Source organism: Serinus canaria, chromosome 15 (genome assembly GCF_022539315.1).
Source record: "Serinus canaria isolate serCan28SL12 chromosome 15, serCan2020, whole genome shotgun sequence".
Taxonomy (NCBI): domain Eukaryota; kingdom Metazoa; phylum Chordata; class Aves; order Passeriformes; family Fringillidae; genus Serinus; species Serinus canaria.
The window spans coordinates 1,611,472-1,637,910 of record NC_066329.1 but is presented as its reverse complement, the minus strand read 5'-3'; the positions used below and the strand labels follow the sequence as shown (position 1 = coordinate 1,637,910).

Sequence of the window (26,439 nt, the reverse complement as noted above, 5' to 3'; positions counted from 1 at the left end):
CCTGCCTGGCCCTGTCTAACACTTCTTCCTACATGGGAAGGGATATTTGGGCACTTCCTGGGGTAATGACTCAGTTAATTCCTCAGCTCTCAGGTGGCTGTAGGGAGATGTTTCCCAGCCCAACAGGCCCAGCTCCCCCTCCTCAGTCCATTTTCACTAACCAGGAGCAATTTCAGCATTGGCTGAGGCAGAGTCCATCAGAGGCAGTGCTCACAGCAGCTTTGTTGGGTTTGCAAATGAGTGCCAGGGGGGTAAAACATTTACTCTGAGAACACAAGGAGCACTTAAACACTTGTGCTTGTTTTTGGAGCCAAACCCAACTACAGCTGTCCCAGTCCCAGCTGTGCTTTATAGAGATGGTTGAGAGAAAGGTTTAAGCTTTCCTGGGACAACCCCACCTGAGTGAGTGCCAGCTCCCTGAGCTCTGCTGCTGTTCCACACCAGGCTGAGCAGCTCAGAGAGAGTTGCAGGCTCAGAGCAGCTGAACCAAATCTGAATACAGGATGAGGGGACAGCACTGCAGTGGGCAGCAGGGAGGAGCTGAAGCCAACAGTGCAGAGAACAGGAGCTGCAGGAGAGCAGCATTATCCCAGCAGGGGATTTTCCTGGATACAGCATTTGGGGATTCTGGTAAATCTATTCCTTTTTCCATGCCTGTCATTGGGAGGATTGGGCAGCACTGATAGGCAAAGAAAAATCTCCTTGGAGCACTCAGGGCTTCCCCTCATTTCACAGTGACTGTTCTGCTGCATTTCTGCTTCTCTGCACACAGCCCCTCAGCAGCTCCAGTCACATTCCTGCCCTCTGCACAACACCAGGCACCAAAGTGTGGATCTTACTGCCACCCTACTAGCACTTCAGCACCCCACTGCTCCTGCAGCACTGGGATTGCCCTGGAGCACAACCCACTGCTGATTTTCCCACTGTGGGGGTGACAGCCACAGGCACTGCTGCAGTGCAAGAAAATACAGCGTGGTGGGGAGAGGGCACTCAGGGCACGTTAACCAGCAAATTAACCAAGCAAAGCCTAATGGGACACCAGGAAGTGCATCAATACTGTCTGTAAGGGCCTTAAAAAACCAACTAAGATATCTACATGTTTTATTTGCACCATCTGTTCTCACAGGCCTCACTTGAGGGACAGAAATCCACGTGGGTCTGCTGGCAGTGGGAACAGCCTGAGTCTTCTCTACCAGCACAGAGCTGTGTCAGGAGGTTTAGGTGGAGATCAGGGAGGTGCCACCCCAGAGGGTGCTGGGCACTGCCCAGGCTCCCCAGGGAGTGGGCACGGTCCCAAGGCTGCCAGAGCTCCAGGAGCCCTTGGCCAGCACCGCCAGGGATGCCCAGGGTGGGAGTGGTGGGGGGTCTGGGCAGGAACAGGAGTGGGACTGGATGATCCCTGTGGGTCCCTTCCAAGCTGGGACAATCTATAACTCAAGTTCAGGATAAGGCATTTCCATGGAAGCCGTGCTCTCGGAGCTGCCCACTCCAGGGTGGGCAGGAGCCAGTATGAAAATAAAACTCTGAATTATAAATAGTACAAAAGGGCAGGAATGGCTGCTGCAGCCTGTCCCCTGTATTGCTGCAGCCACTGGCACACACAGGCAGGGCAGCTCCTTCCCAGGAGCAGGCAGCACTCCCACAGGGAATGCAGCTCCGTGGAGAGCCCAGCTGCCGGGTATTGCACACAACATCCATCCCCTGAGCAAAGGGAATGCCGAGGAAAGGGAGCCTCCTCCTGGGCAGGGCCTGGGACGGTGCAGCCCCGCCCCGGGCTGCTCAGGAAGGGATCATGCCCTTGCTGCGCTTCCTGTCGGCCATGGCCCGGCGGTTGTGGTTGGCTCGGGTGCTTTTGTTGGCTTCTTTCTTCCTCCGCTCCTGCAGCGTCTCCCGGGTCTGCCCGTGGCCCTTGGCGTTCCCAACAACTGCAGAGTTGTCGTGTTTGTGCCTGGAGGACACAGAGCAAGGACATCACAACAGGCACACTGCACTCCTGGGGGTGAAATCCCACATCCCCACAAACACGGGGGTGTGACGGGTTCAGCCTCGGGCCTCGGCTCATTCCAGGGCAGCCCAGAAGCAGCATCAGCCACAGCACCACTGTATCCTTCCCCACACTGAGCCCATCAGCTGAAAACACCTATGAAACTGTCCCAAAATCCCTGTGGGAGCTGTTGGAGCTCTGGGAGTTGTGCTCTCCAAGAGCCTGTCTTCCAAACGTTTCTGCTGCTTGGAGTGATAGGACCAGGGGGGATGGCTTTATGCTGAAGAAGGGGAGATTTAGATTGGCTATTAGAAGGAATTGTTCCCTGGGAGGCTGGGGACACCCTGGCACATGGTGCCCAGAGCAGCTGGGGCTGCCCCTGGATCCCTGGCAGTGCCCAAGGCCAGGCTGGATGGGGCTTGGAGCCACCTGGGCCAGTGGAAAGTGTCCCTGCCCATGGCAGGGGGGGAAACAAGAATGTCTTAAGGTCCCTTCCCACCCAAACCACTTCATGACTCCATGCCATGCCTACTTCTATTCAAAGGGATAAAACAAGCAGCAGTGAAGTAAAGGGTGGGTGAGGAAGTTCAGCCCACTGTGGTAGGACCCTGACAAGGAGCAGGAACACCCCCAACAATTCCAGTCAGCAGCAAAAGAGCTGCAGAGGCAGAGGGAGAGCCTTGCTTACCCCTTCCTGGCAAGGAACGCCTGGCGCCTGGCCTCAGCCCTCTCCCGCAGGACTGCAGGGTCCTGCACAAAGTGGTCCTACAAGGAGGCAAGGGAAGAGGTCAGGAAACCCATCAGCACCATGCAACAGCCTGGAGAGGAGAGGATTCTGCTGGGAACTGAGTCAATTCCTGGTTCATTACCTCTGGACCAGTGGGATTGGTGTCAGGGACTCTAAACACAAACCTGGCACAAAACCTGCCTGAACACCTTCCCAGCCCATGGCTGCTGCCAGCACATCCATGGAAACAGAGTGCCAGTGACCCCCAGAGTGCTCTGCTGGCTCTGGCTGTCTCTGGGATAAAGCAAATTAAAGCTCCCCACGGAGGAAGTGTCACTGCTCCAGCACAGCCAGGGCAGGAAGCAGTGGAGAGCTGTCCTTGGGGACACATCACAGCCCAGCAGCCTTTGAACAGCAGCTCAGTCCCTGCTGCTGCTCAGAGACTCCCTGTCTGAAACGGGAAATCTGCTCCACATCACCTGCAGGTGAAGCAGGGAAGAAATATGGTAAATTTGAATGCAACTCCAGCTAAATGTCACCTTTGTTCTTTCTTTTTCAGCTTCCTCCTCCTCTTCTTCATCTTCTTCGTCTGTCTCCTGTCCTTCTTCATGTCCTTTAGGTCTCAAGACCTGAGGAATTGTGAATGGCCTGGGAAATAAGACACAAATAGTTAGAAAAGAAAATAGCACAGCCACAAACATTTCTCTGAACAGCACATCCTTTTTGGTTTGCATTATGTCTTTAAAAAGATGAGACTCTACAGATTTCATGGACTTCATTTTCCTGAACAAAAAAAAAACCAAAACAGGAGACCCAGGAGTTAATACCACATTCCTATGGGCAATTAGCAAACACACAGTCTCCACTGGGGAATGTTCACTATGAAATTGTCACTGAAAATAATAATAATAATAGTTAAAAAAACCCCAAACCCTGAAACCTCACAAGAATTTCTCCACAGAAACAACTGCTTCCTTTGGGAAATGGCCATCCAGACACAGCCACAAGGCAATATTAAGGAGTATCCTTGGCTAGCTTTAGCTCAACAGACAGGGAGCATCTGTTGAACAAGACAAATTTGGACAGAACCATTCATGCTCAGGCAGTGCTGTGCTCCAAACCCTCTGACTGGTCAGGGCTATCCAGGGAGCTCCAGTTCCATTGCTGTGCCCCAGTTTCCTACAGGGGGAAAACCCTGGAGAAATTAATCAGGCTTTATGAATCACTCTGGACATGCAGAGCAAAGGGCCTGGGGGTGGAGGAAGAATTTACAGATGCATATAACTCTTCTTTAACACAAATATGTGTCTGTGTTTGAATTCCATTGGAATTCAGCCCCACCATTCCACTGCCAAAGAAATAAATGTAAAACCAGAAAAGCCTTTGTTATGTCAAACCAACAGATCCAGCTTTTAGCAGTGACATCCACTAATTGTTTCTAGGGGCACTGATACTTGAAAGAGGGAAAAACACCTGGGTGCCACATCCTTACAGGCAAAACACAAAAAAGATTTAAATTGAAGCTTCTCAACACTTTAGGAGGGGGAAAAAAGGGACAAAAGAGTCTCAAAGCTTCCGTTTGGTTTGAGGTTAGGAATGTTGACATCTTCATAATACATCAGAATTCAAAAGGCCACTTTCAGAAATGTTAAAGCAGCTTTTAAACCACATGCTTTCTAAAATAAATATTCTCCAGTCTCCATCCCCACTAACCCTTTGCTTCCCAAAAGCTAATTGTGTGCAGTTGTCAGTCATGGTGCAGAGTGCTGTGCAGCCCATCAGGGACTCAATTCCAGCTGTCAGCACTCAGAGGGGATTGGCAGGGAAAAGTCTGTTGTGAAATTCCCCAAATTTTGAAGTTTTCTTTTGCTAACCAGCCATTTTAGGTTGCCCAGCTCCACTGATTTTCCAAGCCATTTTTCCCTGCTGCAGGGTAGTTTCTCCAAGGAGAGGCACTGCTGAGTACAAGTTTCCACAGACAGCAAATTCCCCTCTTGGATTTGCTGACTAGTTGAGGCAATGGCTGAGTGGAAGCTGGAGAACATCCTGGGCACACTCTGTGTTCATTTGCAACACATTCCTGAAGTTTAGGAATGGTCTGGCTAGCAATTGAGTTTGTAATTATGTACAGCCACTTTTCAATGACGTTCTTTGCCTCAAGAGTGCCATCACTTTCTATTCAAGGAATAGCCTGCCATGGGAACACTCCCTACTGAGAGGAATAGCAGATTTGTCTTTCCAAACAAGCTGTGGGTCTGCTAGTAGATAAAACTAGCTCTGAAAGATAAAAGAAACAATGGGAAGGATTCCACTGATTGATGAATGGAAAAAGATATTTGCTTTTACAAATAACTTTAGGTGTGCTGATAAATGAAATTAGACATTGAGAGATGAAAGAAACAATGGGGAAGAAAAACCCCTAAATTCTGTAAGAATTCAAAATTAAAAGGAGGGTTGTACATTAGAGGAAAATCTTCAGTACCAGGTGTTTTGGGGGAGTCTGAACCTCTAAAGTACCTTAGAAATGGGGAAAGAGAGAAGGGAAATGGGGCCGGGAAATTGGGATAAAAAGGAGGCTGTGTCCTCCTTTCTGAGAGACCCCAGGGGAATGCCCCATGGCCCCTCCCTTTATTCGAATAAAGCCAGAAAGGACTCCTCTGTCTCCTTTTTGGACGTAAACCTCTGGTGTTTGTGGATTAATTTTCTTAACACCATCCACAGGAGAAGGGAGACCCAAACCTCCCTCCTTGCACATCACAGTGAAAACAGAGAAAGGGCTGGTTTGAAGCCCTCGTGGAGGAACAGAGCCCAGAGCAGCGTTTCCCAGGTTTATAGGAGCCACAGAATTCCGTGGTGAATCCCCTGTGGCTCCCTCCCTCTCCCTCCTCTCAGCATTCACCTCCTGGAGATGAGCTCGTCATCCGAGTCAGCGTCGTTAGCGCCCACTTGGTTCCCATCGTAGGTGTCGTCGTACTCGTCCTCGTAGTCCTCGTAGTGCTGGGCGGCCCCGGGCGGCAGGGGCAGCTCCTCCAGCACCACGCTGTACTGGCTGTAGCGCTGCCTCTGCTCCGCCACCAGCCGCTTGTCATTCACCAAGCTCCGCGTCGTGTCCTTCTCCCGCCTGCCCGCCATCGGGAGGAAAAGGCAGGGGTTAAAAAGCTGCCCTTGATGCTGCTTTTCCCCATGTCAGTCAGAGGAATGTGAAGCAGTGCAAGTCTCATCCCCAATGCCACAGGCTCTCCTTACCCCACCTTCTGGCCTGCTGCTTTATGGAATCATGAGATGGTTTGGGCAGGAAGGGGTCTTAAAGCTCATTTTATTCCACCCTCACACCTTCTACTGTCCCAGGCAGCTCCAAGCCCTGTCCAACCTGGCCTTGGACACTGCCAGGGATCCAGGGGCAGCCCCAGCTGCTCTGGGCACCCTGTGCCAGGGCCTGCCCACCCTCCCAGGGAACAATTCCTTCCCAATATCCCATCTATCCCTGCCCTCTGGCAGTGGGAAGCCATTCCCCCTTTTCCTGTCACTCCAAGCCCTCGTAAACAGTCTCTCTTCCATCTTTCTAGTCAGCCCCTTCAGGTCCTGGAAGGCCACAATTAGGTGATCTCAGGCTGGACAATCCCAATTCTCCCAGCCTTTCCACACAGCAGAGCTGCTCCATCCCTCTGATCATCCTGGTGCCTCCTCTGGTCTCATTCCAGCAGCTTCAGGTCCTGTGCTGGGCCCAGGGCTGGATGGAGTGATCCAGGGTGGGTCATTTGTACCAGAGCTGTTTGGCCACTAAAAAAGAGCAGGAATTGGAGACTACCACTAGCACTTCAGACAGAGAGGAAGCTTCCACAGGAGGCCAAATGCAATCCTATTGCAGATGAAACTTGGCCAAGGTGCATGGAGCACAAATGTGAGGGGAAAAGGACAAATGTAGACAGGAAGATCCAAAAAATAACCAGGTGAAAATGAGAATAAACACAACTCCCAAGGCAAAGAACAAAACAGTAGAGAGTGACAGTGATTCAACCTCTTGGAGCACTGCAAGGGCTTGTTTTTTAAATTTAGAAGGCAAGTAAATGATAGTCATTTTATAGAAGAGAAGACCAAGAAACAGAGGGTTTAAAAAGCAGCTGCTGTGTGTCTCAAGCTGCACAAGCATAAGGTCTGAAGTCCCATTTTTCAGACTAGCCAAGTACATATTTACAGCAAAACAACAGGGGATTCCACTGGCCAGCATTCCCAGGAGAACTTGCAGAAAGCCCCCAGAGCCCATGAGGACCCAGCATCAGTGGATTTTATCAGAGAAAGGACCTGTCCAAGGCAGTGGCAGTGACTAAGGAAGGGACAGACTGAGGGGATGTGATCCAGCAGCCCGGATTTTCATTTGGAATCTCAAAACAAAGGAAGTTTGCAGCTGGAGGTGGTTCCCTCTCTGCCATGACTCACTGCCTGCATTGGTAGCACAATGCCCTCCCAAGCACGTGGTGAGCTCACCCACCCCAGGATCCCTGGGATAACACCTCCTGTGGGAATTCAGCTGAGCCTGAACCCAGCACCTGGTAATTGCTTCCTGTCGAGCTGGTCTGATGACTGCACAGGAGCTGCATGAAATGGTCTGGGCACCAATCCCAGCAAAAACAGTGGGATGGCTCCTCTAGTGCCATGGAGCTCAGGACATGCTCTGGCTTCAGGAGACAGATTCAGCTGACAGCCAGAGCTGGACAGGCACAGACAAGTGCTATCACTTTTCAGGATCAGCAGAGTCTATGCTGGCACATTCATTTCCTTGTGTTCGATTCCCTCCACATCCTGGCTGGATTTCTCTTTCTCAAGGACAATCCCTGCCCCAAACTGCTGATGCTGAGAGTGGCCAGGACAACCTGCTCTGGCTCTTTAGTGCTATGGTGACACCAGGCTTAATTACAGCACCCCGAATACAAGAGAATCTGGTGAGTAAAAGGTATTTAGAAGGAGAAAAAAAATTAAATCCAAAGCAGATCTCAGACTAAGCTTGGAGAGCCCTGTTACCCCAAAACTGGGGTGAACCATCAGTGCTGAATATTAAATCCTGGAGACAAGGTACTGCAGCTTTTCCTCGGTTTCAGTTGGATGTGGTTATCTTTGGGCATTGCTGATCTCCAGGTTTTAAACTACTCAAACTACAATTAATATGTCTGGAGTCCTGCAGACTTTTCCCAAATGTTCTGAAATGAAGGGAGGCAAATGACAGCAGGAAGAGCAGCAGCAAGAGGATAATCCCAAGAGGTCACATAACTACAGCAGGAGGGAGGAGAACTTCTCCAAGAGTGCTGGTACCCCTGGGGGGCAGTGCCATGGGAGCAGATGCCAGAGCCCAGCTCAGGGATGATTTACAGCTTCCAAAGCTCTCCAAGTGATCTGCAGAGGGAGCTCCGAGCAGGATATTCCAGCCATTGGATGCTCTATGCTGAACCCAGTGCTCTCTGGCCTTGACCAGCTGCTGCTGCAAGGCTTTGGGAAACAGGGATAACCCAGCACACCTGTGCAAGGCTCTGGGCATCAGGGATAACCCAGCACACCTGTACAATGCACCTGTCTCACAGAGCAAGGCACCACCAGGAGGAGAAAGGCTCTGTCTCTGAATTCTCAGCTATGGACACAATAAAAGTCATGGCCTTGGCCAGAGAGAAAAGAAATGCCTTTCTTGCTCAGCCAAGACAGGATCAGCACTGTGGCACTGCTCTGAGGAGCTGGGCCACTGGACTTGAGGGCAAAAGCGTTTTTTTTTTTTTCCCAGAGTTGGATGCAACTTTTTTGCAACCAACACCTTAACTGGGTACTCTCAGGTCATGTGGCTCCAACACCAGCCAGACTTTTAGTTATCTGCTGTGTAAATAAATCCCAGCATTAAGATCACTCTTGGCTGGTTAGAGGAGGTGCTTAAAGTCCAGTGGAAAGTGTCCCTGCCCATGGCAGGGGGTGGAACAAGATGAGCTTTAAGGTTCCTTCCAACCCAAACCATTCCATGATTCTGTGATATGTTTTAAAAGAATCTGGAACAAGGGAACCACACTATGGAGTTGACATCAGTGGGAGCCAGCACCACACACCTAGCTAGGCAGAAAGCAAAGTGAAAAATGGTGGGGTTTTGTAGAAATCTTTGCTCATGGCAGGGGGATCCCTGCTCATTGCAGGCATATTGATTAAATGACCTTTAAAGGTCCCTCCCAACCCAAACTATTCCACAAGTCCAAGTGCCCTTCTGCAGGAAGCTTTACAGCAGCAGGGACAACACAAGTAGTCTAAGGCAGTGAATGTTATCAGATGTTGAAGTAGATGGATATTGAATCTTCCCTTGGCTCCAGATCAAATCATTAGTTATTCTCAGCTGTGAGTCACAGTCCCAGGCTCAGGGATGGGTCTTTTCAAGGTTTGTTGTTGAGTGCAAGTTTAACATTAAGCCCAAGGAGGAAGAGCCTGACATTACAAATGAGCTTGGCAGAGCAATCTCCAGCAGCAGACACAGGAAAGCCAATTAGGAAAAACACTAAGTGAAACCAACCCCCTCATAATATTTCACTTTACTTTCCCAGACAAACAGGTGGGAAACATTTTTGATAAGCCTTCCCCCCTGCCAAAACATTCCTGCAGGAGGTTTTTAGGAGAGATAAATGTGCAGGTTCCCAGGTGTTTGTTCCTCCTGACAGGCTGAGTTAATGACTGGGTGCCAACACTCACCTCTTGCCTTTCTGGATCCGAGACACATCCACTGCATCCCTGCTGAAAACATCGAACTCATCATTCTGGAAAACGTTACAGCGAGAGCTGACCAGAGGGGTGGGGTCTGGCTTCAGCTGTCTGTTAAAAAACAAGGAGAGAGAATAAAACCAAAAGCGAAGTGAGGAAGAGAAATCCTCTCCCTTCCCTAATCCAGTGCTTTATCCTTTATCAGTCCCAAAATGATCTCAAGCACACCAAGAGGTGCTGGCTGAGTCACAGGGCACAAACCCTTCCCTTCCCAGCCACTCTCTGGCACAGGCAGGGCACTTCCAAAAGCACGGATTTGAGGGGAAACTAAAGTAACTCACAGAATGCCAAGGGAAAAATTCTTCTCTTTGTTCCAGAGTCTATCAAACCGTGCAGGACAACAGAATATTCAACAGACTGCCCGGTCTCAACACAGTGACTCAGTGAAGACAAACACTAAGTGTGATGAATTACAGGCTGGAAAAAATTCCAATAATTTGTTGCTGCTGATTTCAAGATATTTATCTCCCTTGTTAAATCTTTCCCAGGGTTCCAGGTTTACGTTTGTCAACTTGTAAGTCAAAAGACTGCACTTTTGACATTCATTTGGTGGTGCAAACAGCTCAGCTGGGCAGCTGCAAATGCTGCTGTGCTCCCCTATAAATCAGCAGGGGTCAGAATTCGAGATTTCCGATTGAACCAGCAGCTTTGTTTCAAGATGCAAAAGGCAGGAAGAAAAAAAAAAAGCAGCTCTATCTTGTGGAACTGCTGGCTTTGCAGAAAACCCAGTCCTTCCTAAAGCCCGTCCTGCACCAGTTGTGCCAAAGTCAGCAGATCTGATTGTGGGAACACAAAGATTGTTGCAAAACTAAGATTTTTTTAAAATCATTTTTCCGATAAAGATGCTTTCCTTTAATGCAACAGTGAGACAGTCTGCCCATAACTCCATGAAATGTGAACAAACAGCACATTCACATCCTGATGCTCTGTCAGGAACTGCTGGTGCAGCACAAACACACACTCACAGCTGCAGACAAACTCCAACAGCTCAATCCTGCCACCAGCTATAAACCCTCCATCCCCTGTCCAATCCAGGAAAGCAGGACAAGCCTGGCAGGTTTGTCAGAGGGAACATAAAAATGGATCTGAATTGTTCTATCTTCACTCACAAAAGAGCAGCCTGTTAAATAACCATATTTGACCCTGTGGGTTGAATTCCAGCTGAATTGGGTCCTCTGAAGATGCCCTTTCCTGCAGGACAGCTGGGATTTTCACAGCTGTGACAACAAACACTGCAGCAAAGTAACTTTTGAAGGCATCATATTCTATTGCCCAGAATTCTATTCTAGTCTAGTCTAGTCTAGCATTTCATGTACAAGTGGTTTTGTTCCCTGTCACAAAACACAACCCAGCACCTGCTCTAACACTGAGCAGCAAAGGTCCCACTCCTCTGCAGGGACACAAGGAGGGCAGAAAACTGGTGACAGGTGACAATGAGAAGCCTTCGCTTCAGTTCTCTACCCCAAATATGCAAATTCTTAGAGCTCTACAAGTGTTGAGCCTTCAGTGAGAACAACAAAGTGAGACAGAAACAACCAGAGGTTGTCCCACACCTTTGCATCCTTCGGTCCAGCTTATCCAGGTACGGCACCAACTTCTCTTCCAGGATGTTGTTGATCACCTGCTCCGTGTCGTATCCATACTCCTCCAGGCAGGCCAGGATGAATCCCTCTCCAAGATCTGGCAGCAGATCCTTCACTTGGGAGATCAGGGAGTCCAGCTCCACGCCGGACACGCAGGCGACGGGTGCGGCCGCAGCACCGGCACACTGGGGACACCAAACACACCTGGTGGCACTGGGCAGGGACACAGCTGAGGGCAGGCAATGTGCACAGAAATACAGGGCAAGCAGCACTCTGGGTTTACACACACAAGTCCAAGACTGGAGCTAAAAGAGAAATCAGCTGTTTAAACTGCACAAGGTTTCCAGCACAGATTTGGGCACACAGCTACTTTTGCCAGTCCCTGAGTCAGCAAGGACACCCTGGAGAATCCCTTCTTCAAATAACAGGCGAGCTCTGCATTTCTAAAATATGCACATGAACTGCAGGGATGAAACAAAGTATTTGAATAATCTCCAGCAAGGGAAAACCCAAGCCATGAGAACTGGAAGCAATTTGCTCAGAGATAACTCAGGATTCAGGTGTAGCTTCATGTCTCATTTCCCAAGGCTGCATGGAGATCCAGCAAAGGTCAGAAATGACACCAAATCTCATGTTGTCCCCAAAGCTGAGCAAACCAAGCCTGCCCACACAGACAGAGGAAGGCCAGGAAGAGCAGAGACCCCAGGAAGAGCAGAGCAGAGCCCAGTCCTACCACAGAGCTGTACCTACCTCATCCTCCAGAGCACACGCAGCCCCTGGATCCTCCCTGTCCTCAGGGGTGCTCTCCACTATGGCTGAAGCTCCGTTGGATGCTGCTGGAGCTTTAACAGCTTGTCCTTTTTTTCTATCTACTCCTTCCCAGGCACTTTCCACTGCTTGGAGGATATAGGCTGTCCTGGTCTCATCTCTAAGAGCACAGAATTAAGGACATTTCTGGATGCACATGTTCAGGGTTTACCCTGAAGTAACTATGGGATTGTCAGCAATGTCCAAATTTATGCCTGCATCAACACTCACAAAACCACTGAATGGTTTGGGTGGGATGGGACCTTAAACTCATCTTGTTCCACCCCCTGCCATGGGCAAGGACAGTTTCCATTACATCAGGTTGCTCCAAGCCCCATCCAAGCCTTGGACACTTGCAGGGATGGGGCAGCCTCAGCTTCTCTGGGCAACAACTCCCCCCTAGCCTTTTTTTTTCTGTTAAGGGAAAACTTTCCAGTACTCCTTGCCAGTCATGCAGCTTAACCAGAGGCAGAAATGCCACTGGTGTGAAGGAATCCAAGAGCAGCCAGGAGTGCAAAGCCCAAGGATACAGTGCAGAGGATGCCTGCTGGAGCAGACTCACATCATCCTCAACGGGGAACAGCTCATCATAGTCACGGAGAAATCTGAAAACACAGGAGCAAGTTTAATCAGTGAAGCTCAATTAATTATCACTACTGTGCCTCTCTGACTGCCTCAGTGCTCAGGTAGGAACAGAGAACCTCTCACCCAATGCTGGATTCCAGCCATGCCTGATTTTGGTCCCACTACACCACAGCAACACTCCTCAGGTGTGAGGGCTGGAACCCAGTGGTGCATTACAGGGAAAATCTGCTTTACCACCTGAACGTGCTCAGAATGCCAGCATGGGCAGGAGGACAAGATGGAATTCCCAGTTCTGCCACTTCCTTTGCATCTCCAGCATTCATGTTTAATATTTTTCTGGTCTGGTCAGCCCAGCTGGAAAGCACAGATCAGTAATAACAGCCTAACTTGTCAAGGCAGCTAATGGCTAAATTGCTCTTCTCTTACTTTGAGAGGCTGGATTAAAGGGAGTGAAGAATAGCATTTCTCATTGCCAGGGTCTGTGCTGCAGCCTGAAATCCTCTCACTGCACTTCTCCCAAATACTTACAACGATTTCTGACTCCCAAATGTCTCATAATGCTGCCTCAGGCAATTCTGCTGTAAAGAATGGCAGAGGAAGAGGATGAACCCCCCTCGGGCCTCTTGCCAGCCAGACTCACCTCCTCTCCTGAAGCACCGAGGTGAAGATCTGCAGAAATTCCTCAATAAATGGCTGAATATTCTCACAGCTGCAGGAAACACAGCACAGTGAACACTCAGAGGCAAGTCTGCCAACGTTTGGCCCCACCAGCCAAACCACTCACATTTACACAGCAAGGGAAAGCCCCATTTGAAAAGAGATTTCAGGCCACATTTGGCTTTCACAGGAGCAAAGAGTCAAATGGAAGCAAGTGGTTTTTAAGGCTTCAGCAAACATTTCAGCACTTTGATCTAAAGCTGTATCACACCTAGAATTACAAGCTTTCAGACAGACTTTATAAATAGTTTGATGCCTCAGACTTGCAGTGAGCAGAAAAGGGTGTGCACAGCTTTTGTAACATTTTATGATGTCTTGGGATTACACCAGTGAATTTTCCAGAAAGTCTGTGCTCACCTACCAAGTAAACTCCCACTGCAGCCTCAGTGCCCAAAGCCCTGGGTGCTGCTGAGGCTCCAAGCCTTGTTCCAAGGCACCTTTGGGTAGGAAGGAACCTTAAAGCCCACCCAGTTCCACCCCCTGCCATGAGCAGGGACACCTTCCACTATCCCAGGTTGCTCCAAGCCCTGGCCAACCTGGCCTTGGACACTGCCAGGAATGGACAGCTTCTCTGGGCACCCTGTGCCAGGGCCTCCCCACCCTCCCAGGGAACAATTCCTTCCCAATATCCCATCTAACCCTGCCCTCTGGCAGTAGGAAGCCATTCCCCCTCATCCTGTCAGTCCAAGCCCCTGTAAACAGTCTCTCTCCATCTGTATTGTTGGACCTCCAGGTCCTGGAAGGTCACAATCAGGTCTCAAGGTGTTACACATGACCAAACTTTGCACGAGCCACACACTGGGGTCAGAAAGCTCATTGGACCCAGCTCACCACAGAGATTCTGGACCAAACAGCTCCATCTGGAACATTCCTGATACACAGGACAACAGAATTTGACCTTAGCCAAGTCTTTGGCTACGATCCCAACACAAACAGCAGTTTCTGTTCATTTTCTCCAGTAAATTTGTAAATGAGAAACAATTTCTCCCACACAGTAATCAAGTAATTGGGAGTAGCACAGAGCCAAGTGCCAATACCTGCTTTCTAGAATGGGCTGCAGACAGACTTGGTTTACCAGGATGTGAAAAACCTCTATCATCTTCTTTCTGGAGTGTGAAATCCTCCTCCACAAATCAGCAAAAGCACTTCAGAGAGAGCAAAAGACACTGTTGGTGTCAGCACAAGAATCTGTAACATACCTTTATGCCAGAGTTAATCCTCTACAAGAAGAATTTCATTAGGATGATCATCTCCTTGCTGCAAAGACTAGATATTAGACACATTTCATGGTCATTAAGGAAAATCCATGCCCTAAATAAAGCTTTTCAATCCCAATTGTCCTGGCAGCTCCCCACACAAGACCCCTGCTGTACCAGCACAGCCTGTGCCTTACAGTGAGACTGAGCTACATAGAGATATCATTCATGTTCTCACACTTTGTAACAATTTGAATGCACCTCCCATCAAATTCCTCCTTACACAGCACTAAAAATGATTCGTCACCCCACTGCCCAGGAAAATTTGCTATTACAGAAGTCATCTCTTCAGAGCCCTTTGAAGCAGCATAAAAAAAGCCAGGCTCCTCAGGGATGGGTAAAGCAGCATGAAGTGAATCTTTAGCTAAGCCCTGGGAAGTCTCACTGAAGATCCAAAGGAAGCCTTTGCAGGAATTCTCACCTGTTATCTTCATAATGCCTCTTCTTGATTGCAGATTCCAGCTCAGGAATTGCCAGTTCATAAAATGAAGCTAATCTGTACAAAGGGGAACAAACCTGTACCTGTCAGCTGAGGTTCCGAAAGTCATTTGCTAAAAGGCAGAACAAATGGCTGATTTCATTAAACCCTCCTCACCAGCAGTACCCATGAGCATCACCTCATTTTGGTATTTTTGCCCCAGAACACAAGCAAACACACCACAGAAAAAGAGCAGCACTCTAAGGAAATCACAGACAGGTCTCTGAAGGGGTAAGAAAGAAAAGCATTTGAGAATCCTGGTGCTGATCAGAACCATCTGCTCAACCCAGAAAAACCCCCAACATAGATCTGCAGCCTGCAAAGACCCAATACTCACAGAATCACAGAAACCTTCATGCTGGAAAAGCCCCCTGAGAGCACTGAGTCCAACCATTCCCCAGCACTGCCAAGGCCACCATAGACCATGTCCCCAAGTGCCACATCCAGCTGGCTGTTCAATCCCTCCAGGGATGGGGACTCCAGCACTGCCCTGGGCAGCTGTGCCAGGGCTGGACAGCCCTTTCCATGAAGAAATGTTCCCTAACACCTAACCTGAATCTCCCCTGGCCCAGCCTGAGGCCATTCTCTCTCATGCCTTGTCACTCTGTCCCAGCCACTCAGCTTTTGCCAAACCTCACTGATATTCTCTAGCATAAAACTTGGGCATAACATAAAAGGCATTTGTTTTCAGACCTTGAAGAACTATTTCTCTGAAATACTTTCTGCTTCCCTTGCTTTGGATCCTACAGCAGGAAGTTCCTTTTGTCCATAACTGGTCCCTCTCCACCCTTCCCAGAGCACACCCAGTTCTGTTCAGCTGACTGGAAATTGTCATGGATGCCTGGCTCTAGGATCACTCCTAGATAACAACAGATATAGAACAGAAAATCAACACATCCCTATATCCATGTATTTATTATGCTGCATTTCTGCCAGAGAGAACCCAGCAGCTCTGCATCAAATCTGTCTCCTGATCTAACAATGGGACAGGACACAGTGGCACATTCAGTATTTTTACCTGGCCAGGACAAACTCTGTCTGCACTCCAAGACATACCTGTAACAAAACTCATGTTTTTGGAAGGTCTGGCAAGCCAAGGGAAACACATCAAGAAAGGCCCAGAGAGTTGTGCAGGTGTCACATAAATACAGCACAATGTCCTTCAGCTCCTGGGAGGGAAAGAGCAGTTACTGAGGGAAGAGCCAGGCAAGTTTTCCCAGCAGGGACACAGAATATTGGGGCCAAGCCTCTTCCTGACTGCAGGAAGAGCCTGTATCAACCATAAACTTGTTACAGGGCCTGGGGGCAGAGACAACATTTCTCCTAGAACTCCTAATGTTTGTTTAAAGATATATAATGCAATCCCAACTGTCTGCTTTTATTAAAGATCCTGGGAGATTATAGGAACCCTCATCAGATCCCATTCTGGACAGTGGCTTTGCCCTCAATACACCCTCCACATAGGGAATTCTTCCCCATGCAGCACTTCTCATGAAGCACTGCACAGCAGAACCATGGGAATCAAAGGGAACATGGGAAACATGGGAATCAAAGGGATGTTTTCTGCAGTCTGCTCCAGTGCAAGCTGCATTTCCAAGGCAGCTGAAACAAACTGAATGACAGTTTCAAACTATCACTTATCAATAAATTGTGGTTTGAACTGATAGTTTGGTCCCACACACAAACTGAAAGACCAGGTTTTGCAGAGGACCCCATTCACTGTCTTTGTACAGCCCCAGCACATAAACCCCTCTTAATTAACTGCAGTTAAATGACACTGCTGTTAAAACACACATTTCTGAAGGAAAAAAATTCAGCTCTTATGATCTCCAGGGTTAGGTGGAGACTTCTCTCAGATATTCTGTTACATTATTTATAAGCTGGTTAAGCAAAAAAGTTGCCAAGTTTAAAACTATCCACGTTCCAAAGGATATGGTTGAAACGAATCAGCTCATGGTGGAAAGGTTTTATCATCATGTCCTAGGACAAAGAGTGCAACAATGCCACAGGACCACGAGCTGTAGAAGCTTTTGGGAACAGAATGATCCTCTGTGGCCTGTTCAGAGAACAGAGAGTTCACTCCTACCTGGAGGGGCATGTTCCCTGCAGTCACACTGACTTTCTCTTCCAGTTTCTGGGGCTCAGCAGAGGCCCCTTCACACTGCAAACCACACTTGTGCAAAATATTGTTGAACACCTAAATCAGGAGAACAGGGCAGTGTTAACAGACAGGAGCCAGCAGTGGGACACAGCAGAGAAGGCCAGAAGCTGAAAGAGGGTGGGAGGGAAGAGCCATCAAGTAATAATTTTAGATAGAGGTTCAAAACCTCCCTGACACACATTAACAAACTAGAGAAAGGGAGAAACAGTGAAGTCAGGGGCAGTTTAGGCTGGATATTAGGGAAAGTTCTTCCCCCAGATGGTGGTCAGAGCTCAAGGAGTGTGTGGACAATGAAGGGGATTGTTGGGGGGTCTGTGCAGGGCCAGGGGTTGGGCTTGATGATTCTTGTGGGTCCCTTCCAACTCAGGATATTCCATGATTTCATGAAACACATTCTGCCCACCTACAGTGCTCCCTTTCCACTCTCCAAGCTATGCCACATTACCAGATGAAATCCCAGCAGGAAAGCAGTACCTGGAGGATAGTGGGCAGAGTTTCATCAAGGTCACTGAAGTAACTGGGCTGCTGAGTGAAGATATTTCCTGAAAAGGGAAAGGAGAGCATTTCCATCACTTCAAACATTGATGCCAACGAGCAAATTTGCAGCAGAAAATGGAACTTGTGTTATTGCTGAAACCCCCAGACACACCTACCGACCATGTGGGACACAGCCCACCCTGACTCCTCAGGTCATGCACAGGCCCTGCTCCCAAAAAGCTGATCCATCAGCTCTCCAATGCCACTGGAGATCCAGCAATGGGAATATGCTCATCAGAGCAGAGCAAATGAGATGTCAGATGATTCACGCTCCAGGGGCTGAATCAATGAATAATGCAAATACTATCAGTGAACAACCCCAGTTCCTTTATTTGACAACTGGAGTTGACTTTTAATTACTGATAACAGTTCAGCACACATCAGGAGATGTGCTGCTGAATATTTCTTAAAGGTAATGAGGCTTTAGTAACACCTGCTATTATATTACTAGGATTCCATTATCTTTACAAAATACTCCACTGAGTAATGCCACACCAAAAATCCTCACCAAGCAAGCACCAAGGCTCCTTGGTGAGGATTTTTCCTGGGAATTACTGCTCAGATTATGACAATTAAGAGTTCTCCAGCAAGGACAGAGCTGTGAGACAAGTTTCAGATAAATTTATACCCTGAGAAGAACCTCAGGTTTCTGAAGTTACCAATTACACACCAGAACTGCTCACGCCATTCCTCTCACAACATAGTGAAATAAACAGGTGAGCAAATCTTTGGTCACCTGCATGCAGCATGACTGTGTGGCACTCCAGAGCACAATTCAAAGGAGGTTTCATTACTTAGGTCTCTTTTGGAATATTTTAACACCCAGATAATCTAAGCTTTGCATCTGAAAGGGAAGCACCTATCTTGCCATGCCTGCTTTCCATCTCTGAGGTGCAACAGAGGAATTTAGAGCAGAAGCTACAGAAAAAGGATAAAAAGATTAAAAATGCAAAGGTTTATCTAAGATTTTCTGGCTGGAAATCTGTCTACACCACATGATCTTACTAACACTTCTCATGTGAGTGAAGTTGGAAATGAGACAAAAATAATTACCAAAGAAATTGAAAACCTTCATCCCATGAGCTGCAGACAAAGTGGGTTAGAATTCAGGAAGAGCTGACTTAATCCAAGGGTAGAGATTCTTCTACTCAGGTGATGTTACAGATCACAGGATTGGGAAGGGAGCACAGGATAAATAGGGAAGCTAAATCAATATGCTCCATCTTCACTCCTCAACATCCATGGCTGGATGTTCCTCCCTGTGTACTCACCACTAAGGCCATGTGTACAGACACAGAAATCCAGGGATAAGCACAGCTTGAGCAAGGCTCTGAAACGTTTGTGGTTTGGAAGCTCTGGATACATCAATGCCTGCACTGAAGTTTCAGGTTCTCCCACTTCCCATAGCAGTGATTACCTCACACTGAATGTTTCACTTGGCTGCCAGCTCTGGGAACAGCAGCACTCACAGCTGGACTGTGCCCATCTCCCAACCCTCCTCACCCTTTCCCATCTCTACCAGGGTTGTACAGAGCCCCACATTCCTCTTTCAAGGGCTGAGGACACATTCAATTGGCACAGGAAACAACTGAGCCTAGGTTTATGTCTAACAACACGAGCCTAGCTCAGGGCAGCTGAGGACATGAAGCTTTCCTTGGAACAAGCAAAGGGCACATTGGAAAAGAAAAGCACAATCTGATCTAGAAATAACAGATCTTAGGTGCTCCTGAACAATTAATTTTCAGAACAGTTCCTCTGGTATAAACCCCACTAAGTCACTTCCCATATAAGCAAAAGCCTAAATGTAGCAAGTTGTTCCTTAGCTTTTACTGACCAATCATCTTCTGGAGCAGGAGCCCATTTCCTTTCCCAAAAAGGACACAGAGATCCAGAATCTTGGGGATATCAAACAGGAAGTTATTGTAAATAATTTTTCCAAAGACAGAAGGAGTGATAAAATGATCCTACAAAGACAAAAAAAAAAAAAAAAAAAAGAATTTAAAGGATAATCCATATCTTGCTCTGCAGTAACTCCAGCATTATAATGGCACCTGTAAAAACATCTCTCAAAGGTGTATTAAGGAATTTATTTCATAGAAGGCAGCAACTCTGTTTGAAACAGCTTCTGTGGAGCCACCTATTCACACATTCCTGTCCCTGCCACACCAGGCACCCCACTGATCCCTTCACCAGCACCTGAATTAATCCACTTAAAAGTTTTACAAAAAATATCCCTGCAGGTCCCCAGTTCCCAGGCTGACACTGGAACAGCTCAGGAGCAGGAATGAGTAACCAGGCACAGGGACAGCCTGAGGCTCTTGCACCCTGGGAGAGCAGAACCCAGCACCAGAGACCACAGAACCAGGGACAGACAGGGAGAAACACCAGAACTGCAGCTCTGCATGCTGACTGCTGAACACTGTGCCAAAAACTCATCACATCGAAGGCATTTCTTACAAAATTCTGGATGAGAAAAATTCCATTGTCTGACACTGAGAAACAGGCAGCTGAAATGTGATTTTGGATTTTCAGAAGCCTAGTTTGCCTGTGACAGCAAATGTTTTCAATCCCAGTGAAAGGCAGGGCACATTCTCCCTGCTGAAGCAGAGGGATGGGGCTCAGTGCTGGCCAGGTTCCCTTTCCAGAACTCCTGCTGACTCCTGCATGACAATGGACTATTCATTCCCTGCAGATCACTCAACTAGAAAATGGTTTCAAATGCTCGCCTGCCTCTGGAGTGGTGAGGTTTAATCAGATCCGGCAATGAAAGACACCACAGAGGTGTCAGGTACTTCTGCTGAAGTGGTGCCAACTGCAGGCTCCAGCATTCCTTCATCCTGCTCCTGTCCCAGCCCTCCACTCCCAGGCCTTTCCCTCAAAACATCCTGAACGTCACCACTGTGATAAGCAAGAGAATCAGCACAGCCCTAACACATGATGAACCAATGAGGAGATCCAGGGACTGCTGCAACACAAGGTGCCTCACTCATCCTGCCCAAAGGCCTGGTGAAAATCCCATAGCTCCAGATGGGAGCTGCACTCACACAATTAGTGATGAGGATGTCTTTTAATTACAGAATCTCAGAATGGTTTGGGTGGGTAGGAGTCTTAAAGCCCACCCAATGCCACCCTGTGCCATGGGCAGGGACACCTTTCACTATCCCAGATTGCTCCAAGCCCTGGCCAACCTGGCCTTGGGCACTGCCAGGGATCCAGGGGCAGCCACAGCTGCTCTGGGCACCCTTTGCCAGGCACTGCCTGCCGTCCCAGGGAAAAATTCCTTCCCAAGATCCCATCTGACCCTGCCCTCAGGCAGTGGGAAGCCATTCCCCCTTGTCCTACCCCTGCAGGCCCTTGTCCCACATCCCTCTCCAGATCTTCTGGAGCCCCTTTGGGCACTGGAAAGGGGCTCTGCGGTCTCCCTGGAGCCTTCTCTTCTCCAGGCTGAATGCTTGATGATGCCAAGATGACTTTAATTTAGAGAGATTTCACTCTAAGTCCAAAATTTGGGGCAAGGTCATGGAGACACAAATATTAGCAGGAATTTTGTGGCCATGAGGGAGTGAACTGGTGGCCTGAAGAGCCTGTTCCATGTGGTCACACAAAGGCCAAGGTGCTCTATCTCCTCTTACCAGGACATATCCAACCACTACTTATGGATTACCTGCTATTACTCAGGAAGGAGATGCAGGCAATCAACCAAGGAATCACTGCATAGTTTGGATACTTCAGCTCTGAGTTTATCACCTCCCCTCTGAGAACCCAGCTGAGAAAATCATCAGGGAGAGAAATGTCGTGCCCATAGGAAAATGATTAATTTCTCTCTTTTTTCCTAAGTCACACAGCCTGGAGCACCTGCAAGGCATGGGAATATTCACCTTGGACTCCTTGTGGGTGGACATCCTGAGGAAGGTGAGGAAGACGCTGTGATGGAGGCATTTCTGCAGCTCGTGCACCTCCGGGTGGCAATCCCAGAGCACGTCGAACTTGCGAGGGGCAGAGCGCAGGTAGGAATCCAAACACTTCTGCAGGCTCTCATCAAATATCACCTGGCACAAGGAAAGGCAGGAAAATGGGAAGGAGGAAATGTCACACCTTCATAGGTTGTGCTCCTGAGCAGCCCAGTTAAATTTAAAGCAGTCAAAACCACTCAGGAACATGAAAAGGACACCTACATGCATCAAATACAAGCCAACTCTTAAAATCCCCAATGGAAAATCCTTAAGGAAATAGTTTCTTTGCATTCTAAGGTGCAGCAAAGGAAATTAAATGTTTCCTGCATGACCCAGAAAGCATAAACAAATCTTTATGAAAATGATGTAAGGCTCATGGTTTTTACAAGCACCTAGATGTTTATGTTGTATCTTCAGATAAAAAGCAATGATTACCTGGCACCAGAATTTGTCATGAGGCAGAGCCAGAAGCCAGTTCAGGTCATCTGCAATGAATTTTGCTCGCTCCAGGAATTCCTCCACCAGAGCAGGGTCTCTGATGGCAGGAGGGGGTTTGTACAGCACGAATGCCCGATCTACTTTAATTTCTGGGTGCTGTAGAAAGCCAAAAAAACACTGTATTAGAACTCCAGACCAAGTGACAGGAATGTCACCACCTGCTCACTGAATTCCAGCAAACACAAAGCTACCTCTAAATACAACTTGACGTTACAGAATCACAGAATGATTTGTGTGGGAAGGGACCTCAAAGCTCATCCAGTTCCACCCCTCCCTGTCAGGGACAGGGACACCTTCCACTATCCCCAAGCTCCATCCAGCCTGGCCTTGGGCACTGCCAGGGATCTAGGGGCAGCCACAGCTTCTCTGGGCACCCTGTGCCAAGACCTTCCCACCTTCACAGGGAATATTTCCTTCCCAATATCAAACCTAAATTTCAGTTTGAACCGATTACTCCTTGTCTTGTCACTACAGTCCTGATGACAGGAACATTCTCTTCCCTGGTAACATTCCCTTCCCTGGTATCTTCTCATTTTCTACCCTTTCAAGGCAGTGGGTTTGCATCCTTCTTTATGAGCAACATTTTCAGACCTTGATAATTTGGCAGTTGTTGCTCCTTGCTTTCTCTTAACCAAAGCCTGACAAAGCAATCCTCCCACACCATCAGAACAAAGAGCAGGAGCTCCCTGGCATGCCTTTGAACTCTCTCTTTTTCCTCTGAACTGGTTCTTGCACAATACTCCATGAACTCAAACTGACACAACCATCAAAGACACAAACATTTTGCTACCTTTCCCAAAGGTTACTGAACAGGCTTTGCCCAAATACACCCACCCTAGAAGGGGAATTCAATGAGAAGCATGTTTGGGCTCTGCATCATCCCAAACGTGTGCTCAGGGTAAAGCTCCTCAGGAGTGAGCTGCACTGACAGTCCCACTCCTGCCACACACCCAAAAGGCTCTCTCCAGGCCTTATTTCTGGGAGAAAAGGGTTTCTGTGGGTTGAATTTTCTGGTTTCATCAAGCTGAAGGCACAAGGGATGAATCCCAGTGCCACAGCTTGGAGCTAAACCTGAGGCAGAGCTTGCAAAAACTCCCTGAGCATCCCTCCACTGCAGAGGTTACAGACTCAAGAGAGGGAGTTGTGCTGGGAAAACACAGTTTACTCCAGATGTTGAACACAGCAAGTTTGGTTCTCATGTTTTGAGTTTTTCTCATGGTGGGTAAATGAAACCTTAACTATCTGAACACATTAGAAAAATTCTTTAACAAGCAGGCTGAACAAATTTCACAGAATCACAGAATCTCCTGAGCTGGAAAGCACCCACAGGATCATCCAGCTCCACTCCTGTCCCTGCCCAGATCCCCCACCAACCCCACCCTGGGCATCCCTGGCAGTGCTGGCCAAAGGCTCCTGGAGCTCTGGCAGCCTCAGGGCTGTGCCCATTCCCTGGGGAGCCTGGGCAGTGCCAGCACCCTCTGGGAGAAGAACCTTTCCCTGATCTCCACCTAAACCTCCCGACACAGCTCCAGCCATTCCTGTCACATATCCCAGACAAGCCTCAGTATAAGACAATGATTTATTGAAGGTCTGTTTGGCTTTCAGGAAAACCAGAGCTCACCAGTGCTGGCAGAGTTCTCAGCTTCCCTGTCTTGGGATCCCTTTCTGTCAGCTGGAGCTCATCCAGAGGCAACGCTGGCATCCTGGTGGCTTGTTCCTGTCCTCAGCAAACAAAAGCAGCACAGGATGCACTTTACAAGGTCAGTCAGGCAACAGCAGAACAAAAGAGGCTGCAGCCCTGCTGTAACACACACACACTGGCTGGGATACTTTTATACCCAGCAATTTATACCCCACCAAAATGCCAAATTCTGGGGGAACCTGGACATGTATCGGAGGAAATTTGGAATGTGGTGCTAAACTTTCATCCCAGATCCTTACTGAAAGGCCACAGATGTCTTCCAGGACAACAAAACACATTTGGGGACAGTGTTTAATATGGAAATTAGATGTTTAAATGGGGTTGCTGAAGAGCTGTGCTGAACTGAGGCCTTTGCAGCCTCTTTCAACACTTGCAGTTTCTCTCCTGACAGCACAAACTGCAGGAACAACCCAAACACAGCCTTGCCTGTGCTTCAAAAGAGCATTTTTGGTGCCTGTTGGTAGAATCCCACAGCACTCAGCCAGATAAGGTACACAGGCTGAGCCTACAAAAGCCTTCCCCACTCCTGCCAAATCCCATGTGCTCACAAAACCACAGCTTCATCTTCAACAGCATTTGTGGGCTCAGAAATGTTTTAATTACCTTTCTGAAATTAACTATAAGTCAAATATTAGAGTAACTCAACAGAAAAAATGTTATGAGCACTGTTAAAAAAGTTCAGACTTACAAAAAATGAAAGCTGCAGGTTAACAGAGCTTTTGAATTCTTTAGGAGGTTATGAGTTCTGTAAAGTGGTACTAAAAAGTTATGCTCTTATTAAGAAAGTCACACATCTCCTCAGATGCATGTTTAATTGCAGTCACATTGCCTGGGCTGAATAACAATTAAAACAAGAGCAGTGTCTCTAAAGCTGAACAACTGACTCAGGAGTGGGGTCATGGTTTAGACAGTAAGCAAAAAAATAATGTTTTTCATTCTGTAAATTTGTCACCTATGGATTTAGGCAAAAATTCTGTAATCTAACATTTTAGAGCTCAATTAAAATAATACAGCAGAGCAACAGCAATACTCACAGTTTAGAAAACAGAAAATAATTCTGTCTTTTCAGAGGAGTTTAAAAATTAAAATATTGACAGATGCAATTATTACTTTATGATGAACAACTTCTTTGGGGGAAAAAAAAAGAAACCACCAAAACTTTTTAGCAGAATAAGCCAAGCTAGCTTTCATTTCAGTTTCATGATATATTTAATTTGGCTTTTAAAATTTTTAGAGTCATTCTGAAAGCTGCACACAGAAATGTGTGTTTGTAACACAGAAAAACATGCCAAGTGTCTCATTTCAAGCCTGGAAGGCACCAAAATCTCCAGTTCAAGTCAAAAATATCCTGGAAGGGACAGAAGCCCTGCCCAAAAGCTTGTTCAGCTGAAGAAGAGAATAAACCTGAGTATGGGATAACCTCAACAGAGAATTATTCCTGATCACTCTCAAAAGCTTTTCCCCCCACAAAGAACTTTGGTCTAAACCACAAGCCCACAATTAATCTGTCATGCCCTGTGATTCCAGATACAGTGGAAGAGCCAGACAAAGAACATGAACCCGGGAAACTTATTTTCCAAGGGAAATTTACTTTCCCAGTGCCAGAAATGATTTCTGCCCTGCAATTCCCACTGATGAGCACATCCATGGAGACATCCAGGGTGAGGTGACACTGCTGAGGATGAGGCAGCCACCCCAGCACAGCTGGCACAGGGAATGCTGCAGCATGGATTCATGGAATGGCTTATGTTGGAAGGGACCTTAAAACTCATTCCACCCCTCACCATGGGCAGGGACTATCCCAGGGTGCTCCAAGCCCTGGCCAACCTGGCCTTGGGCACTGCCAGGGATCCAGGGGCAGCCACAGCTGCTCTGGGCACCCTTTGCCAGGGCCTGCCCACCCTCCCAGGGAACATTTCCTTCCCAAAATCCCATCCATCCCTGCCCTCTGGCAGTGGGAAACCATTCCCTGTGTCCAGTTGCTTGAGGCCCTCGTCCCAAGTGTCGCCCCAGCTCTCCTGGAGCCCCTTCAGGCCCTAGAAGGGGCTGTGAGCTCTCCCTGGAGCCTTCTCCTCTCCAGCTGAACACCCCCAGCTCTGTCACCTCGGCCCTACCCCATGGCCAGACACCCCCAGTTAACCCAACTCCGCCGGTTAAGCCGGGCCCCGCCGCCCCCGCGGCCACGTCCCCTGCCCGGGCCCTGTCCCTGTCGCACCGGGCCCTGCCCAGCCGCTGCCGCCCACCCCAACCCCGCCACAGCTGCCCGAGCCCGGTACCGGTACTCGCGTCCCACCGGCCCCGTGGCGCTTCCGTGGCCAGGCGCTGCTTCCGGCCCCGAGCGGAACTACCGGGCTGGGCGGGGCCCGGGCCAGCCCCGCCCCGGCGGCGGGACCGGCCAGGCTCCTGGTCCGGCTGTGGATCGCAGGGGCGGCACCGGGGCCGGGTGTGTATCGTGGGGCGGGAGCCGGGCTCGGACCGTGCTGCAGGGACCAAACGGGCGGGTCCAGCCCCAAAGCCCCGCCCGCCCTCCGCACTGGCCGCAGCCGCGGGGCCGGGGCAGTTACAGTCCGTGGGTTGGCTTGGCAGGGGAAGGAGCTGTTCTTCCTTTGAAGGAAAAACAGCTGGTTCAATAAATCACCTTTTTGAAGGAGATCTTTTTAACTTAACTGCGCTG

General features: G+C 48.6%; 1 protein-coding gene across 1 annotated transcript; it reads right to left on the bottom strand.

Annotated features, from left to right (window-relative positions):
* Positions 1–1,084: 1,084 nt before the first annotated feature.
* Positions 1,085–26,152, bottom strand: ASCC2 (activating signal cointegrator 1 complex subunit 2). Its single transcript, XM_050980546.1, has 19 exons — positions 26,042–26,152; positions 23,685–23,780; positions 22,001–22,159; positions 21,491–21,661; positions 19,447–19,576; positions 17,550–17,617; positions 17,001–17,111; positions 15,971–16,083; positions 14,858–14,932; positions 14,218–14,325; positions 13,104–13,172; positions 12,409–12,483; positions 11,822–11,999; positions 11,042–11,256; positions 9,420–9,539; positions 5,611–5,832; positions 3,251–3,359; positions 2,673–2,749; positions 1,085–1,948 (listed from the first exon to the last, which is right to left on the bottom strand). Exons 2-19 carry the CDS (start codon positions 23,763–23,765, stop codon positions 1,780–1,782), a joined length of 2,250 nt encoding a protein of 749 aa, XP_050836503.1. The 5' UTR covers positions 23,766–23,780; positions 26,042–26,152; the 3' UTR covers positions 1,085–1,779.
* Between the last annotated feature and the right edge of the window lie 287 nt (positions 26,153–26,439).